General features: G+C 40.1%; 1 protein-coding gene across 2 annotated transcripts in view; it reads left to right on the forward strand.

The window, feature by feature from the left end:
• The first annotated feature begins 3,144 nt into the window (after positions 1 to 3,144).
• The window catches only part of fig4a (FIG4 phosphoinositide 5-phosphatase a), a 67,999-nt gene continuing 58,266 nt past the window's right edge, over positions 3,145 to 12,877 (forward strand). The window contains exons 1-5 of one of the 2 annotated variants that reach the window (XM_083535021.1): positions 3,145 to 3,377; positions 3,530 to 3,650; positions 7,637 to 7,735; positions 10,080 to 10,203; positions 12,572 to 12,728. In XM_083535021.1, coding sequence (XP_083391147.1) covers positions 3,588 to 3,650; positions 7,637 to 7,735; positions 10,080 to 10,203; positions 12,572 to 12,728 — 443 coding nt within the window. In that variant the 5' untranslated portion in view covers positions 3,145 to 3,377; positions 3,530 to 3,587. The remainder of the gene's footprint in view (positions 3,378 to 3,529; positions 3,651 to 7,636; positions 7,736 to 10,079; positions 10,204 to 12,571; positions 12,729 to 12,877) is intronic. The other variant, XM_083535022.1, reaches the window with a different exon arrangement.

Raw genomic sequence — 12,877 nt, forward strand, 5'->3', positions numbered from 1 at the left:
ATATATATATATAACCCAGCCATTAGGGGGGCACAAGCCAGTGCACTCTTAGTGCCGGTCCCAAGCCCGGGTAAATGGGGAGAGTCGCGTTAGGAAGGGCATCCAGCGTAAAACATGTGCCAAATCAAATATGCGGATCACAAATGAGAATTTCATACCGGATCGGTCGAGGCCCGGGTTAACAACGACCGCCACAGGTATCGTTAGCCGACAGGGTACCGGTGGAAATTGGGCTACTGTTGGCCGAAGGAGGAGAAGGAGAGGAGGAAGATGTCTACAGAGACGGCAGGAAAAGGAGCAGTGTAGGAGAGTAGAGGTTCGGGTTGGTACTTTAAATGTTGGTACTATGACGGGTAAAGGGAGAGGGTTTCTGATAGGGTGATGATCGTGAAGGTGGAGGTTGAAGGGATGATGATAAATTTCATCAGTGCCTATGCTCCACAAGTTGGCTGTGAGATGGAGGAGAAGGAAAGATTCTGGAGTGAATTAGATGAAGTGGTAGATGGTGTACCTAGGGAAGAACGATTGGTGATTGGGGCAGACTTTAATGGGCATGTAGGTGAAGGGAACAGAGGTGATGAGGAGGTGATGGGTAGGTATGGTTTTAAGGAGAGGAATGTGGAAGGGCAGATGGTGGTAGATTTTGCTAAAAGGATGGAAATGGCAGTGGTGAACACGTATTTTAAGAAGAAGGAGGATCATAGGGTGACGTATAAGAGTGGAGGAAGGTGCACACAGGTGGATTATGTTCTGTGTAGGAAATGCAACCTGAAGGAGATTGGAGACTGTAAGGTGTTGGCGGGGGATAATGTAGCTAGACAGCATCGGATGGTGGTCTGTAGGATGGTTTTGGAGGCGAAGAAGAAGAGGAGGAAAGTAAGGATTGAAAGAAGAATAAGATGGTGGAAACTGAAGGAGGAAGAGTGTAGTGTGAGGTTCAGGGAAGAGGTCAGACAGGGGCTCGGTGGTGTTGAAGAGGTGCCGGATGATTGGGCAACTACTGCAGGAGTGATGAGGGAGGCAGCTAGAAAAGTACTTGGTGTGACATCTGGAAATAGAAAGCAAGACAAGGAGACGTGGTGGTGGAATGAGGAAGTGCAGGAGAGCATTAGGGGAAAGAGGCTGGCAAAACAGAAGTGGGATCGACAGAGTGATGAAAAAAAGTAGGCAGGAGTACAAGGAGATGCGGCAGCAGGTAAAAAGGGATGTGGCGAAAGCCAAGGAAAAGGCATATGAGGAGCTGTATGAGAGGTTGGACACTAAGGAAGGAGAAAAGGATTTGTACCGATTGGCCAGGCAGAGGGACCGAGCTGGGAAGGATGTACTGCAAGTTAGAGCAATAAAGGATGGAGAGGGAAATGTGTTGACTAATGAGGAGAGTGTGTTGAGAAGATGGAGGGAGTATTTTGAGCAGCTGATGAATGAGGAAAATCAGAGAGAGAGAAGGTTGGAGGATGTGGAGTTGGTGAAGCAGGATGTAGATAGGATTAGTAAGGAGGAAGTGAGAGCTGCAATTAAGAGGATGAAGAATGGAAAGTCGGTTGGACCAGATGACATACCGGTAGAAGCGTGGAGATGTTTAGGAGAGATGGCAGTGGAGTTTTTAACCAGATTGTTTAACAGGATTCTGGAAGGGGAGAGGATGCCTGAGGAATGGAGAAGGAGTGTGCTGGTACCGATCTTTAAGCATAAGGGAGATGTGCAGACCTGCAGTAACTACAGGGGAATTAAGTTGATCAGTCACACCATGAAGTTATGGGAAAGAGTAGTGGAAGCCAGGCTGAGAGAAGAGGTGACCATCTGTGAGCAACAGTATGGTTTCATGCCGAGGAAGAGCACCACAGATGCCTTATTTGCTTTGAGGATGTTGATGGAGAAGTATAGAGAAGGGCAGAAGGAGCTGCATTGTGTATTTGTGGATTTAGAGAAAGCGTACGACAGGGTGCCGAGAGAGGAGTTGTGGTATTGTATGAGGAAGTCAGGTGTGTCAGAGAAGTATGTGAGGGTGGTGCAGGACATGTATGAGGACAGTGTGACGGCAGTGAAGTGTGCAGTAGGTACGACAGACTGGTTCAGGGTGAAGGTTGGACTGCATCAAGGATCGGCCCTGAGCCCTTTCCTGTTTGCAGTGGTGATGGACAGGTTGACGGACGAGGTCAGACAGGAGTCTTCCTGGACTATGATGTTTGCAGATGATATTGTGATTTGTGGTGAGAGTAGAGAGCAGGTTGAGAAGAGCCTGGAGAGGTGGAGATATGCGCTTGAGAGAAGGGGAATGAAAGTCAGTAGGAGTAAGACAGAGTACATGTGTGTGAATGAGAGGGAGGGCAGTGGAGTGATGCGGTTGCAGGGAGAAGAGGTGGAGAAGGTGGAGGAGTTCAGGTACCTGGGGTCAACAGTGCAAAGTAATGGAGAGTGTGTTAGAGAAGTAAAGAAAAGAGTGCAGGCAGGGTGGAGTGGGTGGAGAAGAGTGGCAGGAGTGATTTGTGATAGTAGGGTATCTGCAAGAATGAAAGGGAAAGTTTATAGGACTGTGGTGAGACCTGCGATGTTGTATGTATTAGAGACAGTGGCATTGAGTAAAAGACAGGAGATGGAGCTGGAGGTAGCAGAGCTGAAGATGTTAAGGTTTTCGTTGGGAGTGACGAGGATGGACAAGATTAGAAATGAGTTTATTAGAGGGACAGCACATGTAGGATGTTTTGGTGACAAGGTGAGGGAGGCGAGATTGAGATGGTTTGGACATGTGCAGAGAAGGGACATGAATTATATTGGTAGAAAAATGCTGAAGATGGAGCCACCAGGTAGGAGGAAAAGAGGAAGGCCAAGGAGGAGGTTCATGGATGTGGTGAGGGAAGACATGCAGGTAGTTGGCGTGAAAGAGGCAGTTGTAGAGGACAGGGTGGTATGGAGACGGATGAGCCGCTGTGGCGACCGCTAATGGGAGCAGCCGAAAGAAGAAGAAGAAGAAGATATATATATATATATATATATATATATATATATATATATATATATATATATATATATATATATATATATATAATATACAATAAAAGTGAATAATTTGAAAAACAGAGCAGAGGAAATCTGAAACGCGTTTCCCCTTAATGCCTTTTTGTTCTATCTGAGTTTCCGTATCAGCTGAATTTCTTGTCACTTGACCGGAAGTAAAACTGTTTTTCTGCCTAAATATAATCAGGGTTTTATTTTCCTCAACCGGTGCAGACATGCGATAAAATCACAAGAATATAATTGTTCCGATCTCTTCTGTATGTGAGTCTGATCTAATATCCGGTTTTACAGCATTACTTTTATTCAGATTTTGTTGATTTTAGACGTTATTCATTTGCAGTGTGGATGAAAGCAGGGCTCGCGTGTGTGTGCTTCCTCATGTATAGATGTTATTGTAGTGTTTGTTTATGCATTTAAACACACACACACACACACACACACACACACACACACACACACACACACACACACACACACTGCATTGGAAAATAAGGTGTGTGTTTCTCTGTTTCAGGTTGTTAGGATCAGCGTGTTTTGCTGCATTCAATTGATACAGCATCATCATCAGCATCATGCCTCTGACTGCATCTGTGATCAACGGGGCCCAAAAACTGGTCTTATACGAAACAAGAGCTGTATGTACATCATACATACATGTATTATAATATACATTATATTTTTGTCTCTTTTTATTTTAACCTCCTTGTACCTATTCTACCGCCTGCCACTAGATGGCAGTGTAGAGCTATTCATTTACTCGCTCTTAATTCCCAGAGGTGTAAAAAGTAGCTGAAAATCATTACTTACTACAAAAGTTTATCCATTACAATTTCAATTCCAATATGATTTGAGTAAAGGTTCTGATTCGAACGTTACTCGAGTATCCGACTCGTATCGAACGAAGGCTTGAATGTTAACAGAGTCGAAACACGTTAGTAAAAAGCAGTAAAAACGGATTTGTGAGATTTTATTTCCTAAAATACAACTCAAGTTGTACGCCTGGATGATGTATTAACCATCAACACAACAGCCTCTGAAACTAAGATCGAACAAAAAAAAAAAAGCCAATGTAGCGAAGTGATCTTTTGGAAAGGAATCTTTATTCGACAAATAAATGTGCAGTCGTGATCATGTGACAAAGTAGAAGAACCATTGGCATTCAATGGGAGATAAAATGTAGGTAAATAATTTAAAGTAAAAGCAAAAATTCCGTAATGCAGTGTTTTTATTCGACAGAAACGTTTTTGGAATTCGAGCTCTTTACTGAAAATGTAATCGGTGACAGTGAATGTAAATAAAAATATAGTGGAGGACATGGATTGAATCATAAAAATAGAGTAAAAGTTGCTTATATCTTTGATAAAACTGGAAGAAAAATGACTTTACACCACTGCTTATTCCACTAGTGCACCCATAGAGGGCGCCAAAGCTAAATACTGCGTCTAAGTAGAAAGCCAGACACTGTATATTCAGAATAAAGTGCGAAAATGTACCAAGATGTCTCTTGGCATCTTCAGGTTCTGTGGGGTGGCAACCCTCAGGATAGGGTGAAGGTGTGCATCAGGAAGTTGTGTGTGTTCTTTTGGTTCATACCGATACAACATGAGACGAGGAAAAGCAGCAACACAGTAGCGCCGACCAGTACAGAAGGATGTGCTAAATGAATTTTTCTCCTTGATTGTGTGTGTGTGTGTGTGTGTGTGTGTGTCTAGTTCAGTGTGTGTCCAGTTCAGTCCAGTTCTTTTGTGTTGAGGAGTGTTTTTCCATGCATTCATTGTAAGAGCATGTTCTAGAGGCGCCCATAGCCTCTTAGGACTTCCATAGATATATTGCCAAAAGTATTGGTACACCTGGTCATAAGGATAAGGAGGTTATGTGATTATTTTTTTTTTTGTGTCGCATTCCACATTTAGTCCCAATTCACTCTTATGATTCCCTCCACTCTTCTGGGAAGATGTTCCACTAGATTTTGGAGTGTGCTCATGGATATTTGTGTTCATCAGACACAAGGGTGTTATGAAAGGCAGGTACTGATGTAGGTGATGTGAGGAGACCTGGGGTGCAGTCAGCGTTCACATTCATCCCAAAGGTGTTCAGTAGGGATGAGATCAGAGCTCTATAGCAGCAAGATCTTCCTCTCCAAAGCATGTAAACCAGATCTTCAAGTAGCTCACTTTGTGCATCTCCATGTTGGAACAAGTTCGGGTTTCCGAGTTCAATTTTATTATAGCGCCATCTAAAGACGTCCTGTACAATTGCATGCCTCCAGATTTGTGGTAACAGTTTGGAAAAGAACCACATATAGGTATATAGGAAAGGCCAGGTGTCCCAATAGGGAAATGGGACTCCCCGACCCATATGCATTTCTTTTTAAAGATGAAGCCACACAGTCTCCTGTAGGCTTTAGTTTTCTCTGGAAGCGAGAGGGTCGAGCGTAATCCTGGTACTGAAGGCATTCAAGCCTTCAAATGTACTTAAGTATCCATAGTACCATGATTTATTATAACTATAATGTTCCTATTGTCCTTTTTATCACAAGACTCTTTACTTAATCAACTCAGTTTATGTGAAAAGACTCGAATGTGACTCTCAGCACAACAATCTATTAATAGAATGATATTAATGAGTCAAACACTGATTGATATCTAATAAAATCTAGAAAAAACTCATGAGCCCAAAAGCATTTATCTCTTCGTTCGAGTTCGAGTCTGGAGTTTCTTCATCATTTATTGCTCTCAAAATGTTCTACATGCTGTTGAACTGACGCTGAACTGTATGTTAGTGATCAGTAGATACACCAAGCGCCGATCAAAACAAGTTCAAAACAAAGCGTGAGCTCGACCCCGATCGACGGATCGTTGCGTGTTCGTCCGGTTACGTTTTTATTCTCATAATTAAAAAGGAACGTTCCTAAAATGTAGTCAAGTAAAAGTCTCCCCAAATAGAAATATTTCAGTGAAGTACAGATATGCGAAAAAAAGTGTAGTTTCTAAAGGTTAAAGGACATTTCAAGGACGAGTCCTACCCCTCTTTTTTACTTCAATCCGATTTACTCATGTGTCCCAATCACTGGCACATCACAGAGTTTGGACAAAGCGGGATAAGTGGACTTGCAGAACAAATGATCAATGTGTGAGAAGGACAGACAGACAGACAGTGCAGGACAATACGCTGCTGTCTGAGTCTATTACTACATTGTGAGGGGATGAGAGTGAGTGTGTTGCAGACACTGTTTAATAGGACTGGCTGTACGGAACATGTCAGTCAGGAGGCGTTGCAGAGTAACGGCTCAGTTCCTGATCCAAAAACATTGCGCTTACACAGAATACGCCGTTTTAATCACATTCTGCATGAAGCAACAAAATAAAGAAGTCTGTCTTGTATGATATTTTATGGTGAGCATAATGATAGATCAGAGGTACCAAACTGCCGGGCCGTGGATCAGAGGTACCGGGCCGCACTTTCACTGTCTGCAGGGTTTTTTATTTGAAGGCATATGATCGCCGTATATGTACGTCTCATTGGTTTTGTAGTGTTTTTATTATTTCAAATTGTTGTTCATTGTTTGGTTTTTATTGTATCTGGTAATAAATGAAATGTATTATCATTATTTTTATTAGAATTTATTTGGACAATTTTTATATTTTCACACATGCTGGCTGACCTTCTCTCTAACACTATAAAAAGACTATGTGTTCAATTATTAGTCTATTCTCCTCGTTTCATAGCGGTTCTCTCAGGTGGGCTGCTCCAAGGTTGGAGTTTCTATCCAATCAGATTTCAGCTATCACATCACGTGATGCCGAGGTCAGATATCTATCTGTCGCCTGCCTGCTCTTTTAGCATAAACTCCGTGTTGCTTTAATCAATCAGATTGCAAATTGGACATGCTTTCTAGCTGGTGTCTTATCACGTCTGCTTTTTATTTATTTATTTATTTTTTTAACGTACTTTGATTGGACGGTCGGAGAGGACACTAGTCAGAGCTCGCAGCTAGCATCTGTATAAAACTGCACAAGCTCAAATATACTTGTGTAGTGGATTTTTTTCTTTCATTCCACAATGGCTGACAGGAAAATTTGCTCAGTTACACTCCCAAGGACATTTACAAGACGGACCTTTTAAGAAAAGCTGGACTTCGTGAGGAAATAGTTAAGAACTTTTGTCATAAACCATTTATACCATTGTGCTTTCATTCCTGTAGAATTTGCATTAAAAAAAATTGGCTATATTTTCTATAATATTTTTAATTGCCTCAGGAAATCCAATGTGTACAAAAATCCCAGGGTTTGTTAACGAGGTTAATATCGATGCTTCTGTTAAGAGATGATGTATGCGAGCGGTGCAGCTGTGGCTCCAGTGAAAGGAGAGTTGTTAAATTGTGTTGATTTCTTGCTTTAGTATTTAGTTATTGGGACCATTACCTAGTTGGGGCATTTAACTAGTAGTTAAATCATATATTATGCATGTTATTGTGTTTAGTTATGCATGGGGTCCAGGTCTTTTGAAAAAAAAAAATTGAGCAAGCAAACTTTACAATACAACTTTTCTCCTGTTCTTTATTCATTGCAATTTTCCTGGTAAAATAAAGTAGATGTGTTTGTTATTTTTGTGTCGTCAGAGATATTTTCTGGTGGGGAGTAATAATGCTCAAACCAAACACCGTGTCCTGAAGATCGACCGAACCGAACCACGAGATCTGGTCATTATTGATGACAAGGTAAGTGTCCCGATGCTCATCGTAACTCTAAATGCTTCACAACCCTGACCCCAACACACCCCCAGGAATTTGGCAGATGCCCTTATATGGAGTGACTTACAAGTATCTCACAAGCTGAGGAGTTTAGGGTTGAGGGCCTTGTTCAGGGTAAAGATGCTGGGATTTTAAAATCTATTTGGAAACTCTGACACTGCCAAATATATCACACTCAGTGCTTATTAATTTCTGCCGAGTCAGGTTCTCAGTATGAGTATTTCACATTAGCCAGTGTATGTGGGTTTGTTTTGCATACACACTTTCCAAACAAAACTTGTGAACTAGCATTTGCCTTGTTGGTCTGGCCCGCTTGTGGTCTCACAACGCACTACGTCCAGTTACATGCCGCCTTAAAGGTGAAGCTGCAGATTGTTAGCATTCTTTTAGCAATTAGAAATTTTTACCAGATTTGATTGAACTTCATTGTCCTTGTGAAAGGTGCATGTATGGAGCCATTGAAGCTAACTTCTAATGATGGGGCAAAAATAGTGCCAATTGGTACTCCTATACAGGGTACTTCAAAGGAACAAGTACACTGGCTCCATTGGTACATCATAGTCACACAATGTTGGGTATAATCAACTGGAATTGAGGGTGGAATTCAATTTAATTCAGCTTGATTTTTATAGAGTTCGACCGAAAAATCTGTACCGTTTTTCCAGTCCGCTTTCATTGCGAGGGCTGCCTCTAGAGGGGACTCACTGACACCATGTGCTGTTTGTTCTTACATGGAAGATGGTGCGCTGCACGGAGAGAGCTATATTATATTAATTTTTTATAATTTAATAAAAAAAATAATTATATTTACTAATACATTCATATTTATTTCATTTAGCATTTTTATTGATTCAGTACTGTTTTTGAAAAAATTTTTATTATTTTTTCTTTCTTTCTTTTTAATACGGAGTATGTTTGTTTTTTATCCAGTATCCCTTTTAAATAGTTGATCAGTTGATTCACTGATTATCGGCACGTACGATACAACCAAGTTATCGGTAAAATCCATAAAAATTTACTTCTGCTTTTAACAATGGACATGTTGCATTGAGAGGAACCAGGCTCAAAATGGAATCTGTCCTCATCTGGGTGACACCAAATATTCATTCAATATACAGCTGATTGTTCTTAGCCATTGTAAACAAACTGTTCATATTCATTACATTCCAAATTCATCTTTATGGTCTAAAGTGGAGTCACCTATGCTAATCTTATGTTAAGTGTTGGAAACGTTCAATGTTGTTTAGAAATGTCTAGTCTTTTATGGTTTTTGTGACAACTGCATGTTTGTGTTGTTTCTATGCAATAAATGAGATTAAAGGGGAAAACACACAAGAATTGGACAATGGATGACTGGAAGAAAGTTATGTGTAAAGATGAGTCCAAATGTGACAATTTTGGCTCTAACAAAACTTATGTAAGATGGAAAACAGGAGAGATGTTAGCACATGGAGGTGGAAGCTTAATGGTTTGGGATTGTTTCGGACCAGGGAAGGATGGAGACTTATTCTAGGTTGAAGGAATCCTGAACTAACATGGCTACAATTCCATACTTCCTCACAATACAATTCTGTATATGGCAAAAAACGACTTCACCATACAACCAGCTGTGTCAAGTCAAGTCAAGTCAAGTTTATTTGTATAGCGCTTTTCACAACAGACATTGTCTCAAAGCAGCTTTACAGAAAACAACAGTGAAGGTGAATGGTGTGCGTTTGTCCCTGATGAGCAGCCGTGGCGACAGTGGCAAGGAAAAACTCCCTTAGATGATATGAGGAAGAAACCTTGAGAGTAAAAGATGTAAAAGATATTTAGAGAGCAAACAGTCGTGTTTTATTGAAAGGCCTGCCCAGTCATCGCACCTAAATCCTATTGAACTGCTGTGGGATGAACTACAGTAGATCACAAGGAAGAGAGAAAACTCTAGTGAAGAACGATTTTGGCAAGTGTTCTAAGAGGCATGGTAAAGTATTTCAGCTAAACGTTTGGGGAATCAAACTGACCAGATGTGAAGAGTGTGTAAAGCTGATATGATAAGATTTTTCAATAGAAGTACAGTGGAACATCTGTACATTATATATATGTGTTTGGTCAAAGTAAATCATTGTACTATTAAATGGCCAAGTTTGTTGCATAGAATCCAAATGAACATGAATTTGTCTTTCAAAAATGATGGTTTAAAGTGGTTTATGATCCCCAGTTCATAGTTACAGCAAGTATCTATCTTGTCTGTATATTTGAATGTATTTCATAAAACTGTGCTCATATCTTTTATATGTTGTGTTGTTTGTGCTCTTGTACATGTGTTTAGCATGTATATAGTCAGAAGGAGGTTCGGGAGCTTTTGGGAAGGTTGGACTTAGGAAACCGCACGAAGATCGGACAGAAGGGCTCTTCTGGACTTTCCAAAGCTGTGATTGCTTTTGGCATCGTAGGTAAGCTAGTATAAAAAAAAAAATCAGAAATCCCAGAGGAGCTTTATCAATCATGCTTAAGACTTTCATGAGCTCCCATGAGTTTTAACAAATTTCCCTCTTTAGTCTACTGGCTCTTTTGGGTGGAAATGTCAAGTTGAACTTAGGAGTCACTGTAATCAGACATAGTAAAGATTAGAAATAAAGTCATCTGAATAGAAAAGATGGTGTGGTGGGTGTACAAAATGCTAAATTAGAAATGGTTGTTCGACTTTGTTCTGAGCGGTGCTGTAATATAATGTGTAGATGAAAATAATATTAATAATTAATATAGAAATAAAATATTTTTAATTGGAATTCATTTTAGTTACTGTAATTAGAATTGATTTGAATCTATGTGTTAGTAAATATGTGTATTAGGAATGGAACAGCATCAAATGCTATATAATACTTTAGCTGGGGAACAATGCAAAGTAATTACCCGTATTTTCCGTACTATAAGCCGCTACTTTTTTCCCACGCTTTGAACCCCGCGGCTTAAACAACGAAGCGGCTAATTTATGGATTTTTCCTGGGTTTTTCCCGGTTTCACAAACTTCAAGCCGCCAAAAAACTGAGCCCCATAACATTAGACGAATGAAATTGCAGTACGGGTTCAGGTGAACCAATGAAACTCTTTATATTAAATCAGATGCGCTCCCACTGAATCGGGCCGCACCACATCATAAATATGGATGATGTTCCTCTGACATTTGACCTGCCGCTCACTCGGACTGTCAACAGGAAATGCGAATCATTCGTCACGCTGAAAACAACCGGGCATGAAAACACACTTCACCTGTGTTCTGAGCTGCACGGCATCGGGAGAAAAGCTTCACCGATGGTGATTTTTAAACGCACGACGATGCCAAAAGATAAACTCCCGAGAGAAATAGTTGTGAAAGGAAGGAGGAAGACAGTGAACAATGACTTTCTTGGTGGGCTACTGTTTAGATACAAGCCGTGTAACAGACACTGTCTTTCATTAAAGCCTGTGTAAAGTTCATTAGTTTCAATTTAGACAATGTGCGGCTTATTTATGTTCAAAATAAACATCTTTGAAAATTCAGTGGGTGCGGCTTATATTTGGGGGCGTTTAATAGTCTGGAAATTACGGTATATAACAATTGCCACGTAACTTTAGAACAGTGTCCAGGAGCTATAGAACAGTGTCCAAGAAGCTATATACTAATGTCCAAGTAACTATAGAACAGTGTCCAGAAGCTATAGAACAATGTCCAGTTGAGATAGGATAATGTCCTGAAGCTATATACTAATGTCCAAGTAACTATAGAACAGTGTCCAGGAGCTATAGAACAATAAAAAGTAGATGTATAATAAATGTCTAGTAACTATAGAATTGTCACTTTATCAATGTTCAGTAGGTATTTAACAGAGTTCGGTATCTATATAACAATGCATGTTAGCTATGTAACAATGTCCAGTAGCTAAACAACAGTGTCAGTAGCTGTAGAATAACGTCCAGTGACTACATTACAACGCCACGTAGATAAAGCACAATGTCCAGTAACTATATAACAATAAGCAACGATAGAATAAAGTAAAGTAGCTGTATAACAATTTCCAGTAGCTTTAGAATGATGTGAACAATAAACAATGGGTATATTGCAATGTTAAGTAGCTAGGTAAAAATGCCTAGTAGCTATTTTATCATACTGTTATACTAAACACAGAAATATAGTTAAAAATCTATTTTATGTATTGAGAGATTAAACACATTAAGTTTAAACAAAACAAACAAACAAAAATCTGTGTCTTTTTTTCGGATGACACCAGCATTTTTCCTAAAATTAGACTTTTTTTTTTTTTTTTCCTAAACATAATAATTAAGAGCAACAGAGACGGCTGATTGCTGCTCGATTCCTGACCTACATAGATTGCATTGTTGACTTGGTGCTATGTAGACAATTACACAGCGCTCTCATCTTCGGCCTGCATCCCATCGTAATTACGTCTTGCGCAACCATGCAACGGTATTGACCACTTTTCTGAAGGGGACAAAAGGATCCTCGTTAAAATGACGCACTCACGTAAAACAGGTATAGTCTAGTGTTTGGCCCGAAACTCGGTCTTGGACGAAATAGTATTATTGACCTATTTTTTTGTTACTTTTTTGTCATTCTATCATTGGAATATAATTGGCCTGGAACGTATCATGCGGAGGTTTTATTTATCTTGGAAGCAGTAAACACTGTAATGTACTACTTTTGGTTGTTTACGATTAGTCAATTTGTCAGACAGGAAGTTTTTTTATTTATTTATTTGTTTATATAGAATGCCCTGAATACGGCCTGACTGATTCTAGGGTACATCTCCACCTCTTTTGTAGGCTTTGTGCGCTTTCTGGAAGGCTACTACATCGTTCTGATCACCAAGCGACGCAAGATGGCCGACATCGGGGGTCACTCCATCTATAAAATCGAAGACACCAACATTATTTATATCCCTAATGACTCGGTCAGAGTCACGCATCCTGATGAAAGCAGGTTAGTTTTACGTCTAGACGGTGTGCTTTTACAAAGTCTTCTGAGCTCCTACGAAATGCTCCTGGACGCAGAACAAAGACGACATCATCTGGTGTAACCGAACGCATTCGGACTAAATGGAGATTGAATGATAGTAATTCATATTTAAG

This window comes from Silurus aristotelis (assembly GCF_946808225.1).
Source record: "Silurus aristotelis genome assembly, chromosome: 29".
NCBI classification, from domain to species: Eukaryota; Metazoa; Chordata; class Actinopteri; order Siluriformes; family Siluridae; genus Silurus; species Silurus aristotelis.